This window comes from Varanus komodoensis, unplaced genomic scaffold, assembly GCF_004798865.1.
Source record: "Varanus komodoensis strain SLA01 unplaced genomic scaffold, ASM479886v1 scaffold97, whole genome shotgun sequence".
NCBI classification, from domain to species: Eukaryota; Metazoa; Chordata; class Lepidosauria; order Squamata; family Varanidae; genus Varanus; species Varanus komodoensis.
The window spans coordinates 271,580-293,771 of NW_025336668.1; the positions used below are offsets into that span (position 1 = coordinate 271,580).

General features: G+C 44.7%; 1 protein-coding gene across 1 annotated transcript in view; it reads left to right on the forward strand.

The window, feature by feature from the left end:
- Nucleotides 1-22,192, forward strand: part of TRAM2 (translocation associated membrane protein 2) — a 41,114-nt gene that overhangs the window by 12,416 nt on the left and 6,506 nt on the right. Inside the window, exons 2-10 of the mRNA XM_044418992.1 lie at nucleotides 2,751-2,814; nucleotides 5,207-5,316; nucleotides 9,771-9,887; nucleotides 12,154-12,212; nucleotides 16,032-16,116; nucleotides 17,294-17,364; nucleotides 19,237-19,341; nucleotides 20,371-20,514; nucleotides 21,224-21,393. Coding sequence (XP_044274927.1) covers nucleotides 2,751-2,814; nucleotides 5,207-5,316; nucleotides 9,771-9,887; nucleotides 12,154-12,212; nucleotides 16,032-16,116; nucleotides 17,294-17,364; nucleotides 19,237-19,341; nucleotides 20,371-20,514; nucleotides 21,224-21,393 — 925 coding nt within the window. The remainder of the gene's footprint in view (nucleotides 1-2,750; nucleotides 2,815-5,206; nucleotides 5,317-9,770; nucleotides 9,888-12,153; nucleotides 12,213-16,031; nucleotides 16,117-17,293; nucleotides 17,365-19,236; nucleotides 19,342-20,370; nucleotides 20,515-21,223; nucleotides 21,394-22,192) is intronic.

Genomic DNA, 22,192 nt, shown 5'->3' on the forward strand with positions numbered 1-22,192 from the left:
CATCACCCTAAATTTGTCCCCAGTTTAGCCATCTTCCATGAATTTGGTACAGTGGTGTTGCTAGATGAATTTTTCCTGGGATATTTCTGATTCTTGCAACTAGAACTTCTTATTTCTTAAGAAATAACCCCTTATATTTTGTGACTAGATTAAGGTTTTCAAGGAGTGGATGCAATCCAAGTAAAGCTGTTGTGGGTTCCATGGCTGTTTGCATTCTGTAATTCCTGCTGTAGGCTTCTAACTCCCAAACTGTTTTGTTCTTTCCTGCATCAAGTTTTCCTGATGTGTGAGTCATATTTTTTTTCTTTTTTGTCTTTTGCATCGGCCCCTGCTCCAGCTGCTCCAGTTAGGCATGCTGTTCCTTGTGAAATATACAGCAGGAGAACAAACTCCTCCTCTGTTTTGTAAATGGACTTTGATTACAAGTCCAGCCCCTGCTCTTCATTCTAAATAGCTCCTGTGCCTCATCCATTGCCTTTCTGACTTCTATCTCTGGCACCAGACTAATGGCTGGACTTCTTTTGTTTCAGCATTTTAGAGCTAGTTTTCCAGCTGGAGGACATACTTGTAATGTGCACACACAACCCTTTTTTGAAACATGAATTAAAAATTTTGCAGATGGAGGAACAACACAATGTATCCTTGACTTAGTGGGTGTACAATGGGCTAATACTTACCTTCATTTTTTCTTCTTGATGCTTCCTAGCTACAGACGTCCTATTCTTCTCGGCTCTGCTTGCCTAATTTCTCCTCCTCATGTCCTTGCTACCCCATTTCCTGTAGCCTGTGCTTCCATTGCCATCTGCCTCCTTTTCGATTTTTATCCTCAGGGCCCCATTAATCTTTGTGGGATGGTCCTCTGCTCCAGCCTGTTGCTTAGCTGAGACTGGGACTCATGCAGTTTGTATAGTCTGGCAGGGCTCTTTGGTCTCTAACAGCTGCACATCAGGCAATTTCTTTTGACCAGACCTTCTGCCTGTTACTCTAGAACCAGGCAGGTATTAACCTGCTGAATTTCTGCCTGTGATGCATCTCTTGGAAGCCCAGCATACCTAGCTAGTAAACGGAATTTGCTCAGTCTCCCCATTCTGCTTAAATGCAAGTGCTTAATCCTGGTTCTTATTTAAAAGGCAGGAAGAATTTCATTGCAAGAATGGATTATGTGAGCCAGCAGTGGAAGGGGAAGTTTAATTATGTACACACACACGCACACACACACACACACACACACACACTGCTATGTGTTGTTTCAATAAAACTACTTGGCCTGGACTAGTTTTCAGTGGGGATGAGGCATCACGCCTGCACATTCCATTTGCCCTGTTCCCTAATTCTTTCTCCATCTATGCATTGCACAGTTTACCGGGAGATTACTTCTAATGTAAAACAGGAGCTTTGAAACCACAACATATTTCTCCCATACCAATGACAGGCAGACCTCTGCAGATGTGTTTCCTATGTAATGTACATGAGCAACAGAAGAAAATGAAAAGTTTCGGTGCATGGACAAATAGATGCATACAGTTGGAGTTTTGCAGTTCAAAGCTGAAGTTTTAGTTTATTTTTGTAAAATGTTTTCTAGTTGTACATCTAACCTTGGTGAAGAATCACACAATTGATGCCTTGTGCAGAGAAGACTTTAATGAATAGAATTTTCGGGCTGTATTAAAATCCTTTAAAATACATTTAAAAGATAATGTAAATATAGAGAAACTTTTGCTATCAGGCAATGGGGTATGAATTTCATCCGTTACTGAGATTAACATCTCTGAACAGTGGATGTACTGAGATAAACAGCTGTGTTTGAGACTGCTAGGAATTAATTCACTACAGGACAGAATTACTGTTTTGGGATGGGTAAGTGGGTTGTTCCTTTTCCATGCAACATGTAGTTTGCCCCCTCTCTTAAGTCATCCAGGTTATTTTCTTTTCTGGTGTGCTGATGTGTCATGATTTTTCATATCAAATCATGGCAAATGTGCAGGATTCACGCACTGCTATAACTATGTGAATTTGGCTGGCCTTGATAAAGGGGCTGCTCTTGATCTTCTTCGTTGCCTTTCTTGAGTGAGGATTGCACTATCATTTCCCCTTCCATTCCTGTGGGATTATGGGTAGTGGCGTCATCCCTAGAGATGAGAGAAGGGGCGCATGTCATTTTTGCTGCCAGTCTTCTTTCCAACTGCTTAGATAAGGTTGGGCCTGGAGACACCCTAATCCCATCAAGATGATTAGACCCTACCATCCTTTTTGTTGTGGATGATGATCTCTGAGGCAAAAGGATAAAAATCGGGAGTGTGAACCTGCGGAATCTGAGAAATACTGAGCTAATTTTTAGAGCTGGCTTGTTGCAGACCAATTGCAATTGGGGACCAGGTGGACAGACACTGGTAAATAATATAAATATTTTTAAATAATACAAAATATATTTATCTGATTAGAGATAGTGTGTATTACCCTTAACTCCATGAATGACATCCTACAGATCATAATACATAGAACTGAAGACAGAAGAGGAGATTTTTCAGAGCTTGGTCTCTCTAGCCTTGACTGATGCAAGGAAGAGTAGAAAAGTAAATTTAACTTAACCTGCTTCGGTTTTAGTACAGGTATTTTATTAAGAGTTTCAGGAGTAAGAAAGCAAGTGGCTGAGTGAAAAGATGTTTGCGTATTTATAACAAAAAGTCCAAATATCTGTTGAGATTTTTCTAAGCAAGCATAACAATGGCATTTTTATTTTGTCTTTACAGGTCACAGCCAAAACTGCCTTCTTGTTTATCTTACCTCAGTATAATGTTAGTGTGCCTACAGCAGGTAAGAGAAGATCAGCATATCTTAGTAACACACTCTGTCTGGTTATCACAACGATCAGTTACTATTCTACTCCCAGGTTGTTCAGTGCTGAATGTAAACTAGGGGCTATGGCTTTCCAGGAGATAGACAAGCTAGAGCTAGAATCCAAAGCTGAACCATACATTCCACATCTGAGTTGTCTCTTCCCTGACAAACCAGAATTCCTGATACATACATGATGAACATCCCTGGGTTGCTTAGCTGCTCCAAACAGGAGAGTGTATCCATATGCCTGCTTCCTCAGAGCCACCCTGCGGTTGAAATAGCCTTGGGTTCTCACAATGTCCAGAACAGTATTATAAATACCTGCTTGATGTCCAACAAGCTAAGACTGCTAGATTTTTTCTCCTATTAACAAGGTTTATGTAATTGCTACAACAATCGAGCTTCCAGTTGCTTTTTCTCCTTTTCACTTCATTGACTTGGTTCGTACAATCAAACAACCCATGGGTAAGCCATGGACTATTTCTGAGGTAAACAGATGTGAGAGAGTATGCTGGTTCCTGCCCAGTCACCTACTTCCACTTGCCTACACAACCATGAAATTTCCATTCCTGGATCGTTGTTGAGACATCCAGACTCAGCACTCTAGGTTTTTTATGGTTAAACCCATAGTTAGCCATTACACACAAACACTAAGATTGACATTGTCCTTGCCAAAAAGCCACTCTTGAAAAGTTTAATACAGACAGGTGTTAAAGGTCCCTTATCTTAGTAATGGGTTAAAAGTTAATCTTATGGGCTATTTACCCTCCAGCCCTAGATTATGCAAACTCTGCAACAGGCCAGGTGTTCAATTTTTTTTTTTGAACAAGTGAGGGAATCTCCTTCACCCTTCAGAAAACCTTCTCTGCCCTTTTGTTGCTGTGCCATCCCAGAGAAAGCACATTTAAATCTGTCTAGTTTTAACAAGGACAGTTCATTGATTAATCTGTTATTAATCTAAATCAGGGGTCCTCAGACTTTTTCAACAGGGGGCCAGTTGAAAGGTGCTGGCGGTGGGTGCGGGCCAGCGAGGTGACACTGGTGTCGGGCATGGTCCGGTGAGGGGGCAGGGGTGGCGGGCATGTGCGTGGCATGGGCAGGCGCACATGTGGAGAGGTGACAGCGAGGTGAGGAGATCGCCTTCTCCACGTGAGTCCAGAACCTCTGAGGCGGGCCGGATAAATGGGCATGGCGGCCCAGATGCGGCCCGTGGGCTGTAGTTTGAGGACTCATGATCTAAACTCTCAGAGCAGCCAGTGTATCTGATTTTTATTTGTGTTCAGAGACTGGCTTACTCAGTAGGCAGTTATTAGAGTCCGAAGGAGGTAGGTCAGAGTGAGAACAGAGAAGCAATGTGTGTAGGAATTGGCTGAACCACGTTTTTTAGCCCATCCTTCCTTAACCCAGGTCATTTAGATGTTTTGGCCTACAACACCCATCAGCCCCAGTCAGCATGGCCATTACAGGCAGTCTCCAGATTATTAATAAGTTCTGTTCCTGAGATAAGGGAAAATTGTATTTAAGTCAAATGCGTGTGTAAGTTGTATCACGTGTAGTTGGCCCTCCACATTCATGGCAGTTAGGGATGCAGGACCCCTGTACAAGTGGAAAAATCATGAATATCTTGGTCTGCGCCACCCTGCACCCTCCAACTCAGCAGTGCCTCCTCTTTGCAGCAAGGAAGTGCTGGAGAGATTTCCCTTTCCGGATGGGCAGGGCAGGAAGGCATGCTTTGGAGGCCTCTCTTTCTCCCCTTTCACTTCCTCTGTCTCTATGGTTACAACAATTTTCTGCAGTAATCTTTTAAAAGTAATGGGCTTTTTGGCTGTTCATGAGCATGGGTTGTTTGTAACTTGGGTGTTTGTAACTTGGGAACTGCCTATAGTCAGTCATGATAAGAGTTTGGACCCAAAACATCTGGAGGTTTCTAGGTCAGGGAAGCCATTTTAGAACATACTTTTTCCATACTAAGCATACTATTTTACCACCTTACTGATAAATTTTCGCTTCTGGGGGTTTCAATCCATGTTTATAATTGGAAAAGTGGTAGACTGAAGAAAAGATTAAATGCCTTCTCTTTACAACAGCAGTCCATGGAAGATCCTTTTTCTGTAAAGGCCCTCTGTGGAATACCTTTGCTGGCAATGAGTAGGAGCACATGTAAACATCTGTGTACACAACTGGGCTGTGTTTAAAATCAGGCCTTTAATGCTCACTGTGGTCTGTTGTATGCCTCTTGCCAACGTTAAACCAATTCACTGTTATTTCAACTCTGTCTCTTGCTTGATGCCTTGAAAAGCTTGGAGCCTAAGTAGATTAAATGTTTGGTATTAATATCTTCTTCCTTGACCCCATTTCTTTTCTGTAGATGGTGAAATTGTTCTTTATCACTACGGGCTGAAGGATTTGGTCACAATCCTCTTCTACATCTCCATAGCAATAATTCTGCATGCTGTAGTACAGGAATATGCCTTGGATGTAAGTCTTACTTTTCTTACAAGCTGTCAGACACTTAGGTCTGTCTTTTTGGCTGGGTGCCATAGAAAATTTGGCTTGGTAGATGTTGGTCACAACGCCCCTCAGAAGTCAGGAAAGTGTTCTTAGTCCCATTTTTTAAAAAAGAAATTGAATGTGCTTTTAGACTTTGTGTCACCTTCAGCTTTGATTCGAGTGTGGGACTGAAGGTTGTGAGTTTGTCAGAATTAGTATTTCACTAATATACTTTTTCCCTCCAAACATCCAGGTTGCTTTTTTAAATTCATTTTTTATTTATAATTGAATTCATAATCTGCATTAACCAATAGTCCAGGAGGATACTCTGTGGAGATTTACAAACACGTGAAAACAAAACAAACAACGAGAATGAAAACAATGTATAACAACATAACAAACAGTTCCCATCATAAACACAAGCCACAACAGTATAAAATAAACATACAATCTAATATACAGTATATGGTGTACAGATGATAGTTTAACCTGAGATTAAAACAGTGCAGGTTAAAATCTAAAATGCACCAACATGTAATTCAATTAAAAATTAATAAATTATACAGAATCAAAATCAATTATTAAAATATCTGGAAAATAAAATTGGTTTGCCCAGGGCTGAAAGGATTGTAAAGAAGGTGCCAGGCAGACTGCTGGGGTGCAGCCCTGAGAAAGCCCCTCTACTGATTGCCATCCTCCTTGCCATCCTCCTTAGCTCCTTGAAGGAAGGCTCCTTCAGAAGGGCATCCAAACTTGATCTCAGGGGTCAGGTAGGTGCATATGGGAGCAGGCAGTTCTTCAAGTATCCTGATCACAAGCCATTAGGGCTTTATATGTTAAAACAAGCACCTTGAATTGGTCCTGGAGCTCAAATGACAACCAGTGAAGCTAGCATAGTATTGGTGTCATGTGGATGCATAGGGCAACTCAAATTAGTAGTCATGCTGCCCTATTTTGCATCATTTGGAGTTTCTGTACAGTCTTCAAGGTCAGCCCTATAGAAAGTGCATTACAGTAATCCAGTCAAGAGGTTACTAAAGCGTGGGTGACTGTGGCAAGACTCTGTCTATCCAGATAGGGCTGAAGTTGGTAAATTAATCATAGCTGAAAGAATGTGTTCCTGGCCACTGAGTCCACCTGAGACCCAAGTGATAATTTTGGGTCCAGGAGCACCCCCAAGCTATGAACTCTGTCCATCAGGGGAGTGTGATCCCCTCTAGGCAGACATACCATCTACCAATACCACCTCTGTCTTATCTGGATTAAGCTTCAATTTCTTGGCCTTCATCCAGTCCATTATCGAGTTCAGGAAATGATCCAGGACAGAGACTATCTCACCTGAGTTTGATGAGAAAAAGATGTGGAGCCCAATTCACCTCAGTCCCCACCCCTGAATTACCTCTCCCAGCAGTTTCATATATATGTTAAACAACATGGTGGGCAGTATAGAACCCTGAGTGCAGCTGTCATGGGGCAGAGCAACCGTCTCCCAGTACCACCTTCTGGACATGGTGAACCAGGTTGGAGTGGAACCCCTGCAAAGCTGTGCTCCCAACTTCCAGCCCAGCCAACCTGTCCAGAAGGACACCATCGTTGATCATGTTAAAAACTGCAGAGAAGTCCAGGGGAACCAACAGGGTTGTACTCCCCCATCCTTCTCCTGGCAAAGGTCATCCCAACCCTGAAACCTGATTGAAATGGATCTAGAGAATCCATTTTATCCAAGAGTGCCTGGAGTTGCTCGGCCACCACCTGCTTGAGCACCTTACCCAAAAATGGGATGTTCACAGCAGGCCTATAGTTGATAATGGCCCCTGGGTCCAGGGTCGGCTTTTTTAGGAGTGGTCTTATCACCCCTCTCCTTCAGCGGGGCTGGAACCATTCCCTCTCTCAACAAGGCATTGACAGCCTCCTAGACCCAGGTGCAATCTCCCTAGCTTGATATTTTGATGAGCCAAACTGGGCAAAGGTCAAGTAATCAAGTGGTGGCACGAATAGAACCAAGTACCTTGTCCATATCATCAGACTGCAACAATTGAAACTCATCCATCAAAGTCAGATAAGGTGGTACTTTGAACACCTCTCTCAATGGAACTAAGTCAACTATAGAGTCCAGATCGTGGCAGAGTTGAGTGACTTCAAAGTGCTGAGCAAATTTGTCACAGCGAACCACCAAGGGTTCAGTGGTCTCACTGGATGTTCCCATCTGTAGGAGATGCTGAACCACTAAGAAAATTTCAGCTGGATGGCACTGCGAAGATGGAATAGAAGTGGCAGAATACTGACTGATGTCCTCCACCTACGCTCTAGCCATGTCCCCTCTCACTTCATTGCCCTCAACTCTGATGTATAGCATGGAGCGGGTCAGGCTCTTCGAGGGCAGAGAGGATGCTTGGGAGTGATCGTGTCAGCACGTCATATCTCTGCATTTCATAGAGTGACTTGGGCTTCAGCAGGAGCGCCAGCCATGTCAGCTTCACATTCCCCCAGAAACCTCAGGAAGCCACCAGGATCCATCAGTCTCTGACGCAGTCCATCTCACTAGGTCCCCCACCCTTGCAGAGGGGAAAAGGTGCCAACAGCCCAAACCTCATCAGAAAGTTGTCAGGCCATGACAATGTGGTAAATGTTAACTCCTCCACATCTGAGCCACCATCTTCAAGATCTATTGGAAAGACCAGGTCTAGAGTGTGTCCCTTTTTGTGAGCTGGCCTAATAACATGTTGAGACAGCCCCATGTTTGTCGTGGCAGCCATGAAGTCCTGAGCTGCCTCAGGTAAAGCATGAATGTTCAGGTTCCTCAGAAACAACATTCTGGGGGTCCTCAACTGGTTCTGCCAGGTCTGAGATGACCTCTTTCAGCGCAGGCAGGGAAGCTGCTGGGCAACGGGGTGGACAGTACAGCAGCCGAATCCCTGGTCTGTCTTGAATGTCCAGTATCAGGTATAGACAGTCGAACCCGGCTCTCGATTGGACTGGAAGTCTGACAAGGGAGATCGTATTTTTATAGACTGTTGCCACCGTCCCCCCCCCCCCGCCCTCCAAGCAATGCTGGTGCTGCACCAAGTGGGCACAACTGGGAAAGGGGAACCTCTCCCCCACTTCTCCCACCCAGGTCTCAGTAATACAAGCCAGGTCAGCCCGCCCCCTCCAATGATCATATCGTAGATGAGGGAGATCTTATTCTGAAATAACCTGGCATTTAAGAGCAGCAGCTGTAGGCCAGAGGGCAGACTGACAACAGCTACTCGAAACTGTCCAGCTAGGGGAGGAACCAGGAAAGGGAATAGGTATAAGATGCCTGTCCCCTCTTCTTCTACATGGGCCTGTTCCTCCCCCACTGCCGTATCTCCCCAGACCCATAATCACCCCAATGGCGGTACCCCCAAGCCTCCCCTCCGCATCCAGGCACAAGTCAGACTCAGTGTTCCAACTCTCAGCTGTGACGCAAACACATGGGCCTGCACCCAAGCACCTAGAAATCCCCACAGGCCCCACATGGGCCCCGAGTGGGCAGTAACCTTTGGCACCCATCCGGGGCTGCTGCCCAGGCCCACTGCCCCAGCCAGTTCCAGGTATAAGTAGGTTCCTGGCAGCAAGCCCCGCTTCCAAGGTGGCCAGGTCTAATTGGCCATAGCCACTCACCCCCGCAGTCTTCCCACATGCCTCCAGCTGCCACCAAGCAATGTCGGTGGGTACAAGAGTGGCAGGCTGAGGAAGAGAGGCAAATGGCAGCCTGGGTTTCCCACGGCTGCTCTGAGTCACTGGGGCAGGTCTCTTGGCAAGGCACAGTGTTCCAGGCGCTTTCACAGCCCTTTTAATTTCCTCCCTCACTTCTCTTTTCGTTCCTCTCTTGCAAAATCAGTTTTCTGCTACTTGTTCCTGAGGATGGGCAAGGCTGGGCTGTTTTTCTATTTAAGGCCCACCTTTATGGGTGTGTGGGTGCCACTGGAATCTGCATGGATTTATGTCACTGAACTTTTCTTCCTGCCCCTGGTGGCAAAGATAATTCACTTGCAGGAAGGAAACCAAGAGCTCTGTGAGCTGCTGCAGGGGAAGACAGTGGGCGCTGCTGAGTCAGTGGCGGTGGAGCAGGAATCCCAGTCCCCAGGACCTGCCCTCTTGCCCAAGTGAAAGGCCGCTGGGGTGGCGTTTGCTGCCACAGCCATCCAGTCTTGGAGAAGCAGAACATCTTTGCCTCAGGCTCTCCAGAGATCCTCATGCATAAGACTCAGCCTCCCTCAAGGGCCTCCTTTCATTTAGCACAGGTGGAGAGGGCCAGTGGCAATGGCAAATAATGGTTGGTAGGCCAAGCCAAAAGACAGCAAAACTTGGTATTCTTAAGTCACCTGACGTGATGTTGAGCAATTGCATTTGTATGGGAGAGCTGGTGGAATATTTGCTTTTCATTCTTGTTATGCTGTGAACTTATTTTCCTCCAGAAAATCAATCGGAGGCTCCATCTTTCCAAGATCAAGCACAGCAAGTTCAATGAATCTGGACAGCTGGTAGCATTTCATCTCGCCTCCATGATCTGGTGCTTATATGTCATAGTGACGGTAAGCTGCCTTGAATTTCCTTCTGAAAATCTGGGAATAAACTTCAGTGGCACCTCTGGGGGCAACAAAGGGCACCGCGCACTAGCTTTTTGTTAATGAGAGAAACGGACATGTGGCTGTTTCCTGCATCCCGACAGCTTCAAATTCCTCATCTTAGAGAAGTTTTGAGCCTTTATCACTTGAAAAGTTCATTTGAGAAGGAATGGTCGTTGCTGCTTTAGAAATATGAACGGAGAAAGGCATGATGTTTTTAGAACAAACACTGGGTGATGGTTGCTGTTCTTTCAAGTCTCAAGTCTGACGTATTTCATAATATTTATTAGCTATAGGCGATTTTAGCTAGAACTGCAGGGCAAAGGCCCTAAGGAAAACTGAGCCTAAGAATATATAAATTCCATGGACCCCCATTCAGAGCCATGAAATTTGGAATATTCTTCTGGGTGGGTACAATGATAAAGAACCAAGCCTGCATTTACAAGGGATGGTCATCTGTTACATGGGGACTTCTGTGCCCAAAACTAGAAAGCTAAACATGTTCAGCACACCCAGCAGTATAATGTTCAGAAATCATTCCAGTGGACACTTAGGATACAGCAGTCTCAAGCTCCTGGAGGAGCAGTTAAAACACCGGGTTTGGACTGTATCTGTTCACTCAGGATGTGGCATCTACTGGCAGGACCAAGATGGACCATTGCCAGCTTCCTTAATGGTGATGGGGCTCCCTCTCTCCTAATAGGACATTCCCAGCTGGATACTGGGAATGAGAGATAGCCAAGGAGAGGGAGGAGGCACTGATTTTTTAAGGTTAACAAGGGAGTGAGCCAGGCAGTGGCTGAGAGCCTAGCAGACCTGGGTATGGACCGTTGGAGAGGAAGGAGAGTGACTTCCTCAACCCAGCAAGATGATGCCAAGCCAAAGTAACACCAGGTTTCCCACCATCTGACCCACAAACAGTGTTATTTTTAAAAGCACAATTGATTTATTTTTTATCATTCTGCTACTTGCTGGTTTAAAACTATTTCACTGTGGTGTTTTTGAGAGGTATATATATTTCCATAAAGTTAAGCTTTAAAGAGACAAACAGAAGTGAAATTCACTGTCTTTCATATCTCAAGCCTTTTAGCCCTTTGGCTTTGAGAGCAAATAAGCTGAATGAGTTTAGTTTGGGGGCTTTGTTAGCCAAGCTTCTCTCCCTCCAAACCCAACACCTTAATGCTCAGATTTCTTAAGCAGGGTTTGTCGCTGAGTGAATAAACATCTGACGCTCTTACTGCATCAGAGGGACCGAAGCGTAGCAGGGCTCTGAAGCTGTCCTAATTCCACATCTGGATATCAGATTCTGAACTTCTCTGGGTTGGAATTTTCACAGAGGTTTCTGTGCCTGTGAGCCATGTGTCTTTGAAACTGGCGATAAGCATTGGCGGATGTGGCTTCCCAGTTTTTAAGCCAATTCAAAATGTGCTCAGTGCTTTGCTCTATGAGACTAGGAGGTCCTTTTAGTCCTACATTCTGTCTCAAACCGAGGCCAGCTGGACTCCTTTGGATATTTGCAAGCTGGGCACACAACCCATGGCCTTGATACTTTCTATGATCATGCAGGTTTCAATTGCTGGATTGCAATTGCTGATTGTAGAATTAAGTTCAGTGGGAGCTCCCCCCCGCCCCCCACACACATACAATTAGGATATTGTTTTCAGGCAGTGAAAGGGCTGCAAAATTTAAATAGCATATGCAGCAAGGTAGAAGACATTGGAGAGAGGATACCTGTTGTAACCTCTTTCATGTTTATTGAGGCACTGAAGGTGTTCCGACCCTGTTGCTGCTCTTTCTCCCCAGTGTATATCATTCATGTGATGTGATTAAGGTTAAGAGAACCTTGACAAAGTCTTAAATTAATCTAAAATTAAAGAAGTATTGTGTAGTGAAATTTCTTTGAAATACTGTACGTTCAGTTTTACTTCCACACACCCTTCTGAAAACACTTATTTGCCTTTTGACATGCAAGCAAAAAGCAGAAATACATTTCTGTTTCCCTAACATGCTGTCCTCCAAACGAACTGCACAATTCCCATCAAGGACCGTGCTGGCTCAGGTGCGGGGGAGCAGGCTGGAGAAGCCTGTTCTAAAACGTGACAGTAGCATTGTTGTCTGTTTGCACATTCATTCCTTCCTTCCTTCATTCATTCAGGACTGGCCACAGGAACAGGCTGCCATTAGCCAGGGGTTGCTGATGACTTACCAGTTTTGTACATTTTTTTCTGTTCAGGAAGGATACTGCTCAAACCCCAAGAGTCTGTGGGAGAGCTACCCTCATGTTCATCTCCCGTAAGTAGCCACAGAGATTGTACTGTCATCGCACAGTAGAACTTTGCACTGCCAAGCACAGCCAGGTCTTCCCTTAGTTCATCTGAGGTCAGGAGCAAGTGCATCCAGTACTTCAGATGGGAAAATTGGTGAGGCTCGAACCCTTTCATGCTTCACCATGAAGATCATTCCCCTGAATGCACCTGGAAGAAGAGCACATTTAGGCATGCTATTTCTAAGTAGACAAGGGTACCATTCGGTGTGGCTGCCCTCAGGCCTCTGAACTCCAGAAATTGCAGGTATCCAGTTGGAGGGAAGGAGGAGTTCAGAGGTGGGGACTGATCCCGCACTTCCCTTGCCCTCCAGAAGCCCTGCATGCTAGGAGGAGGAGCTGAGGCACAGTTGGAACTTCTTGCATGCAGTTGCAACCTGGCTGCTCCCCCCACACCTTCCAGCACCAGCCTTGAAGTCACGTGTGCGACTTTGGAGCTGCAGCCAGTGGAAAAAAAGCACAATGACTGCAAGAGTGGAGGGAGGACCCTCTGGATGTTCCTGTGGCCATCTAGACAACACCTAGTAACCATAGGAATGTGCCCTAAGTGTTTTTTTTTTTTTCAAATGCACATTGATTAAGTCTGTGTTCTTCTGATGAGTACCCTCCTTGATGGCAAGTTCAGGAGCATGCAAGCTTTGTATGAAAGATGCATTTGCCTGTGGAAATGTGTACAGGAAAAGTACTAATGTTAAACAGAGTATATTTCTCCTATATCTTACAGTGCTTGCAGGCACCCTCAAGCCTTCTAAAAGTAATCTCAGAGCCCCCTCCTGTGAGCATTGTCAAAATTTCATCAAAGCCTTGTGGTTGCTGGGGGAGCAAATACGTGTGTTTCATCTGGCGCTTCTAGATGAGGCTTCTGCGTCATCCTTGCCTCGCCTCTTTCACAAAATGGAGTGAGGGGTCCCAGGCCTCATCAATACCAGTTTATAGCTTTCCCATGTTTTCCCACCAGTTCTTTGGTCTTTTCTCTGGCCAAAGAAAATCCCTGAAGAATACAATCCCTGAATAGCGGCAATATGCGCTTTCCCTGGATGCACCCATCTTCAGCAGCCAGAGAAGATGTTCAGACTATAGCTTGCAGTCCTTCTCAAGCTGTACACACAACTACTGTTCTGCGAAAATCTGTGCTGGCAGCTCTGCTTCATAGCTGCTGTTGCTTTTGGTTGTGTGTCCTTGCAGCTGCTTAATTTCCAGGGATGCTCCTGGAGCAGTTGCCTCAGGGGAAGGACCTGGACTTTTTGTCACCTAATTTGGGAAGCAAAAGACTCCTTTTGGATGACACTGTTAGTTCCAAGCTACTCCAGACTGCACAGTCCCCAGACACCATGTCAGTTATCTTGGCTGGTGATAGTTCTTTCTGTAGCAGGACTATGTAAGCAGGCATGAAACCCATCTCAGCTCCATCGCTTCAGAAATGAAAATAGAACTTGGATAGGTTGAAAGGCTTTATTTAAGCTGGTGACAAATAGTGACAATTTAACTCCAGCACTGTTTATTTCCTTATTATTTACTAATCGTATTTCTATGCCACCTTAAAATAAAAAATGAATTGTACTAAATTCAAGTAAATAATAAAATACAATCACAGTATAAATACATAACAAATATTAAGTAATAAAACTAAACACAGACACATCTCAAAACTTTTAAGAGCTAAAACCTTTCAAAGCCTAGTTTTGACAGAAACCTTTAATGCCAGTAATCAATACACTTCAACCAATCAAATCATATCACACATTTTACATCATACAAAATTGTTCATACATTTTGATGATATGCATCAGTTTAGATTTAGGAACACAAGAAAATATAACATTATTGACATTAGCAGTGATGTCAAAGGTATACATAATGGCATATCTGATGTGTGCTTTGAAATATTAGTGTTACTTTGAAGCTCCTGGTCACATTCCTGAAATGGGCCTATTTTGGCCTTGATTTCATTCCCTTGCTCCCCAAGAATTTTCTTCCCTCTGTGCAAAGGATGCTTCCAAGCAAGGTTTTCATTATGCTACTAAGGGCATGAGTAGGAAGGAAATGTTCCATCAGATAACAAGGTTCCAAGCTGTATAAATCGTTACAGCTCAAAACCAGGACCTTGAATCAGGCCCAGAGATGAATTGGAAACCAGTGAAGGTAAGAAGGGATTAAGTTAAAATGTCCTGAATACCTGGTCTCATTTAAAACTGTTGTAGCCATTTTTGCAATAGCAGAGGTTTCCATACTGTATTCAGATAAACTCACATGCAACTGTAAATACAGTCACATTATCTTCAGTTCATGCTGTTAGCGCATTGAGCCCGTTTGAGCCACTTCCAAGGAGCTATAAATCTTAGCATTTTCAGATGGGTCTGAAAGAAAGTAATACAGAGATGAATTAATTTATTAGGAAGATTTGCATGCATTTTCCTCATCTGCCTCCTCTTCCCTGACTCACTGGAAGCCAAGATGTTTTCTAGCCAAAAGCCATTTCTACAGTTACACTTTTGCAAAGCAGATTTCTCTGTTTTGGGTAGGGGGGAAGATGCACCAACCTCAGTATTTGAAAAGCATGCTTTTGCTTTTTGGGGGACTTAAATCTCCTTGTTGTATTTGTGACCTTGTCTGCATTTCATGTTAAGCAGACTCTGGGTGGCTGAAAGGAAGGTCTATGGCTTGTTCAGCTCATCAGGCCATAAGTACTAGCATGCGGACTCTTTCAACACAAACCAAGATGCTTTCAACTCTGGCAAACTGTGGTGGGTGAACTTAAGGGCTGGTATATGAAGCTGATCTGAAAGACTGGTGAATTCAGTATCACTACCCCGAGTGACACCACATCTGACTTGTGCTTAAATGTGATTTGAGCAAGCATAGGAACAATTGAACGGCCCCCAACAACCCTAGCATGCCTTTCCTTCCAGTCCAGAGTTTTATGAACCAGCCCTTGGTATTCTTGCTCCCATTTATGTCTTGGAAGAAGATTCCTTCCTGTCCCCACAAGGAGCTGAGTCACCAGTGCTTGAAGGCAACCTCAAAGGAGCTCATTCAGTGTGCCTTGGAAGCAGAACTGAGGCTGTAACTTGCCTGGCATGAATCACAAGCTTGGCTTTCCTGGTTCCAGGGGGCTGCTTTGCTAGGATGTGCAGGTCTTGCTGGAACTGAAGCCTTCTTGTCTCATCACCTTTACTCTTGAAGGCCGTTAATAAGCTTGGCTACCACTTAGCAGCTAAATAAACACCATTTGGGTGTAGTGTGCATTTTTCCACAGGAAGTGGGCCGTGCTATGGCCCTGCCTTCCCGAGGCCTCTCTCCATTACTACTATTATATGGTTCCTTTGTAAGTCCATGAAAGCTGCACAATCATGAACTCATTACCTTGACCAAGCAGGAAACGCACATCTCTGTCTTGGATGCAACAGGAGATAAGAGGTGACCATCCGCTTCCTGGCTTGCCAAATCAGCTTGCAGGGACTGGTCATCCCAGATCAGCAGAAGTGACTCATTTCCCTTTTTTCCCTTTCATCACGGAATGATCTATGGCAGCAAACACTGGAAATGATACTTGGTCACCTAATAACTTGGGGTGAAGATTAACACTTGTGGACTCACCTAGCCATGGTAGCCAGTTTTCACCTACTCAGGTGAAGTTGGGAATGCTCAGCTTCTCAGGATGTATTTACAAGTGAGCTGCAGAAGGATGACTTGACAATTAGCAGAGAGAATGCCAGGAATGTGCAACACGGAGTTTTGCGTTATGTAGATGTATAAAAACCATGCTGCTGCTTCTTCTTTAATGCTAGGTTCCAGGTGAAATTTTTCTACCTTTGTCAGCTGTCTTACTGGCTGCATGCACTGCCTGAACTGTATTTCCAGAAAGTTCGGAAGGTGAGTGTCAGCTCAGCCAACTTTCTCAGTTATATGTAAACAGGGTAAGCGGGTGGCCCTGGGAGGCTGAAAAGTGGGGAATAAATACGTTTAGTAAACAAATCAGCCTTGTAAAGCAGCCCACAAAAGTGACTAGCTTGTAAACTCATGCTGGTTACAGAGGAGAAAAGACCTCCCTCTTCATCTCCAGTGTGGCAGTCCAGGATGCCAGCCTCTTTGCAGGGCCGTAGACAAACATCACAAATTCTGCCAAGGGACAGACTTCCTCCTCAGCTAACCTAGAAATCAAACAGACTGACAGAGGAAGGATGGGCTAATTCGTTCCTCTTAGCCAGCCCATTCACTCACCTGTGTGGGATTCCTTCTCACCTGTCAATATCAGGGGATTTGTTAAATAGAAGGCTGATTTTTTAAAAAAATCATGATTTTAATTTAAATACAGTGCTTAACTTTGAAGGCAGAGGTACAGATGTATTTTCCCAATTGTAGAATATATTTTGAGATGCACTTCTTTTATTTCCTTCCCAGATTCTAATGTGGTGGTAGGACATCTTCCTTGGCACCCACCAAGGTTCCCTATCTGGCCTACTTTGCTTTAAAAAATGAATGCATTTGCTTAGCAGCAGAAGGGACAGCTGTGAGTTAGGTTTATACAGGTGCTGAAAACTGTGGGTTGAAAAGGAATGGTTTATTGCCTTGCACTTGAACATCTGGGCAGTTGACCTCTCCATTGCGATACTTCTCATGGCAGACCTCATGCAGGGTTCCCTGAACAGCGTCTCAGGTTGCCAGATGTGCCTAAGGCCAAAGGGTGCCTACCCCTGTTCTAGTGAGATATGAAAGGATGCCTACTTCAGTGTCTTTGTTCTCCTGGCCATCTGAAATTCACTATGCCAATAAAAAGCTGCCTTAGGAAATGGCTCCCTCATCCTGTACTGTACAGATTTCTACGATGTGAGAAATCTACAAAAATCTTGAATCTAGTTCCACAGTTGAACTGGAAACGACCCATGTCACCAGTGTTATACACAACCTATTTATTAGCCACTTTATTAGCCACTTACTGTATGTAAGCTGCCCAGAGAGCCTATGGCTAATTGAGCAGCATATAAATCAAAATAAAGAAGTGACGAAATAAAATTATCATTGGCATCTTGTGTCTTTCCATGTTGTTCAGGAAGAGATTCCTCGTCAGCTGCAATACATCATCCTCTATCTGGTGCATATTGCTGGAGCGTACCTTTTAAAGTAAGTGCTGCTAAGCTTTCTTTCTTTAATGTGGTCCATAATGGATATGGTCAGCCATGCTCCAGTCAATGTACAAACACCTCTTAATATTTTCAGTATTTTCACCTCTACTTTGTTTAATTAAAAAAACCTTTAAGAAGAGCATGCTGAGGCAACGTTATGCATGTTTACTCAGAAGGAAATTCTGTGAATTTCAGCAGGATTCATTCCCAAGTAAGGGGCACGGTGGCTGAGTGGGTAAGACACTGAGCTTGTCAACCAGAAGGTCAGCCGTTGGGCAGTTCGAATCCCTGGTGCCACGTAATAGAGTGAACCCCCATTACTCGCTTCAGCTCCTGCCAACCTATCAGTTCAAAAGCATGCAAATGCAAGTAGATAAATAGGTACCACTTTGGTGGGAAGGTAACAGCATTCTGTGTATGAAAGCGTCTAAGTCATGCTGGCCGCATGAGCACGGAAGCGTCCTCAGACAACGCTGGCTCTTTGGCTTGTAATGTGGATGATTACCACCCCGGAGTTGGACGTGACTCTCATGCCTATGCGAGGGAAACCTTTACCTAATTCCAAGTAAAGGTACATAGGACTACCTTTTCAATGGGTTGTATGAAATTAAGTGACAGATTGTATAATGTGTAGCATACCAATCTTTAGGTCTCGACAGCCCAGTCCTCCAGTTACTCAGATGTAACTGCTCAGATCTTCTGCTCACTGGAGCTTCCTTTCCACTAGGGCTTCCAGTCCTGAAGTTTAAGAGTTTTGTTGTTTTTAATTGGCTGCTCTCTGAGACAAGTTGCTCATCTTGATCATAGTCAGAGCTGGTATTCTGCAATTTGCACACACACACAAATGGGTGTTTTATACAACATTCTATTCCAAAAATATTCAGTTATTCTTCCAGGCCTCAAGGTCTGACCTTGATATTCATTATTCATTCATTCATTCATTCATTCATTCATTAGGAATAACTGTATCCCTCCTCCCTAATACAAAACTGAACTACCCCAGGTTGCTTATATAAGTCAATTTAAAATGCAACAAGAAAACAGAACAAAGCAAAAATGAAAATGAAAATGAAAGAAGCAAAATAACAACAAATAATAAAATGTAGCATCTCAGATAAGGCCTGTCAAAGGCCTTTCAACCCTGCCTCAGTCGACCATTACTGGCATGCCACCATGGAGGAGTCCAAAGTATCTCTGAGGCCGAGGAGTCACAAAGGCCTGTGGGCAAAATTGAAACTCCCACAACCATGCTGAATGGCCAAACTGTGCATTTCCCTCTCCTGGCAAACCATTTCCCTCTCCTGCTTCTTAGCTGCTGTTTGCCCTGTTCAGTCCTTTCAGAGGCAAATAGCAGCTGCGCTGGAAACTCTGGTAGGAATCTGATGCCGGGCCCTCATCCATGTCAGGGGCCCACACCATGACTTAGCCTTTAAAAGAAAAGGGTCCATGCTGAGCACATTTTCTGATGAGTGTGAATAGATTGGCCTTAAATTGGAAGGTTTGAAAAATGTGTGGATGATGCTTGGTAAAATCTCAGAATAAAGGGAGAGCAGTTTCTGGTTTTAGCGGATGTTCCAGTGACTGGTGGGCAGAAGGTTCAGTTTCCTGGATAGCATTTGGTATCCTCCATCAATAGCAGAATTATCCAAATCTAGCACTCACGTATTTGGTTGGTTTATGCAAGTTACACAATTCCTTTATTTTTTGCATAGAGCTGCAAAAGTACAATAAAACTTAAATAAGAGATGGGGTGAAGAAGGATTAGCTTGATTTTGTTCATGATCAAGACAGCTTTGTTCATTTCTGGGGCAAACTGTGGGAGAAGGTTCAGCAAATACTTACCTCTCCTGCTTTTTCTCCTTTTCTTCAGCCTCACACGTCTGGGACTAATCTTATTGCTGCTGCAGTATGTGGCTGAATTCCTCTTCCACATGGCCCGCCTTTTCTATTTCACAGATGAAAACAATGAAAAGTTGTAAGTGCTCTTGAGTGTGCTTTGGGTGCAGGCATGGCTTCGTGGTGTATTTTATTTTACCTGCCGCAGAATTCAGAAATCTGAAGATCTTTGCTCATTGAGGGTTACAGCTTAAACTATCTTCACCCTGTTTTCCCCCAGAATGTTGTAGCCTCCCTCTTTGCTATTATATAATGTGTTTCTATATTTTTAAGTCAAGCAAAGACGCTTTTAAAAGGCTAGTATTGCCTGTCCCCACTTCCTTTTGTTCGGCCCTTGAGAAGGAGTACAAGAGGCAAGTTGATGTGGCAGTCATCTCCCAGTTATGTGGCCCACCATCAGCCACGCATTCTGCCTCCACCCAGAGTTGGTTGAAGAAATGCTTAACTATGAGAAACAGATGCTGTGGCTGGGAAAGTCTGCAGTATAACTGGACCTCTTTGGGTTAGAAGTTGGCAGAGAATTCAGGAACCGGCTTTTGTTTTGCAGAGTTTAGATTCCCCACCCTGCACCCTGGGATAACAGCAGCAATGATAGGCTGAGCAATAGGAACTGATATATAGAAATCACGCATAAGTGATAGTTATAAACAAATATGCACACTTCGAAGACTTCCCAGTGCTCTTGTGAAGGACATGGGTTCTGCACTTGCTGAGTTCTTTTTGCACCACTGATGCAACCTTGTAGTATCTCGTAATGATACTAGAACATTATCCTCTGAAAACCAAAAGAACAAATGATGAACTATTATCTGTTCATTAAAAACAGAGGACTTGGTTGTCACAAATAGGATGCTTGATGGCTGATTCAGCTTAATACGTTACGGGGAGTTCTGCACAGCTCACAGCCAAAGGTGTTGCCTGAGGGGCCTGCTCTTCTGGCACAGGCACTGATGTACCCATCCCAGGCACACAGGGAGTAATCCAGAACACAGCTGCATGTAAGCAGTCTTGGGGTAGTTACTATATAATGAAGTGCCAACCGATTAGGAATGGCAGGTCTCACCTGTCATTGATAACGTGGAGTTGTCTCTTTTTCTCTTTTCGCAAGGTTCAATGCATGGGCAGTGGTGTTCGTCATCTCCCGCCTTTTCACCCTTACTCTTTCCGTGTTGGTCATTGGCTTTGGGTTGGCTCGGGTGGAGAATCAGGCATTTGACCCTGAAAAAGGAAACTTCAACACTTTGCTTTTCAGGTAAGACTCTGGGAGTTTCTGCTTCTAGCAGGTGGAGGAAGATTATTTGGTGGGGAGGGAAATAATGATGCTTGAATTCATCTCTCCATTCCTTAGTAATTGCAGACTGGCACTCTGCATGGTTCTCACTCTCGTGGTTAGCACATTGAGAGTGAGCTGAGGGTTGCATGCTCCCTTGCCCACCCAAATCCCCACACCTGTCTCCTGCTGATTTTAGACACAGGAAAGTTTGAAATTGATCTTAGATCACATTAAAGCCGGGTCTGACCAGCAAATCCTGTTTAAGAGGGAACCTGTTTCACAGCACTGAGATGAATATTATGGTAATGGACACACATGGAATTCCTTGCCTGTGTAAACGATGGCTGCAGTTTTCAGGTTAAGTAACTCAGTAGGTAGCATTTTCACAGAAATAAGCCAGCCGAGATAATATCCACAACTGTGAGAAGTAACTTAAGCAGGTTTTTTTCAAGCCCTGTTCCAGCAGTAGCAAACTGGCTGGGCAGAAGAGCAGATGACTTGGGTTTGGCCAGCCTCAGCCTCCGTTTTCCGGAGGTTGCAATGAAGAAAAGACAACTTGGTAGCAGGGCCGTTAGAGCAAAGTATCCTGCTCAATTGGTCTTGGGGCCAAGGCCCAGCCCTGTGATGTCATCTAAGGAGCAGCTGGGCCATTGCGTCTTCTCAGCTTGCCTCTCTTGCCTTCTCCTAGGCTATGTGTGCTGCTTCTGATATGCTTGTCACAGGCCTGGATGATGTGGCGCTTCATCCACTTCCAGTTGCGGCGCTGGCGGGAATACTGGAACGAGCAGAGTGCAAGAAAAAGAGCCGCAGTGACTGTCCATGGCAAACAACAGTTGAAGACCATCAAAAGGGAGTCTGGTGAGCACCTTGCCCAGTCAGCCTAGGATTTAAACCTGTGTTTGATGCAGACCAGAACTATACTGTATAGCAAACTACGTGGTTAGATTGATCACTTACAAAATGAAAAGATCAACTAAAAAGGTTAAATGGGCTGCAGATTTTTAAAAGAAATACTTTTACAACAAGTCTTTATTAAAACTGCAAGAAGCAGGAATCCTTTCCTGTGCAAACGGGATGGAGGGTATGCTTCTTCTGAGAGACGCATCTGCTGTGACATGTGTCAGGCTAGCTCTGCTGGCAAATCAAGTACTTCCGTGGGACTGAAGCAGCAGCAACAGCTGGAAGGCTCCGTCTGGGGCATTTTAGCCACATAAGGACACCCAGCAGTTTCTTGGCGGTTGTCTCCACCTTCACTCTGTGGCATGTGCCACAGTCGGATGGTGTTGGGAGTAGGAAGGATGATGGGCTTGGGCAATCATCCCCATGGATTGCTGGCTGCATGCCAGACAATGATTCAGAATCATACAGTGAAGCACATTTCACTGAGACTGGGGAGGATGGGCTAGAGCAAGATTCTGAGATATGGGGGAGGAGGTGAAGGTGGCGATTATCTCAAGGCCAGCCGCTTCACCAAGCCCAGCAGTTCCTGGGAATGGACAAGATGCACGGCAAGCAGGAGGGCTCACTGGGGAGGAGGGAAGGTCAGAAACAGATCAGCCACCCCCACTACACTCGACCCCATGGCAAGGCTCCAGCAAAGATGGGAGGCCCAGTTGAATGAGCAGCTCGCAGAGAGGACATGCTTGCCTTCAGAGAG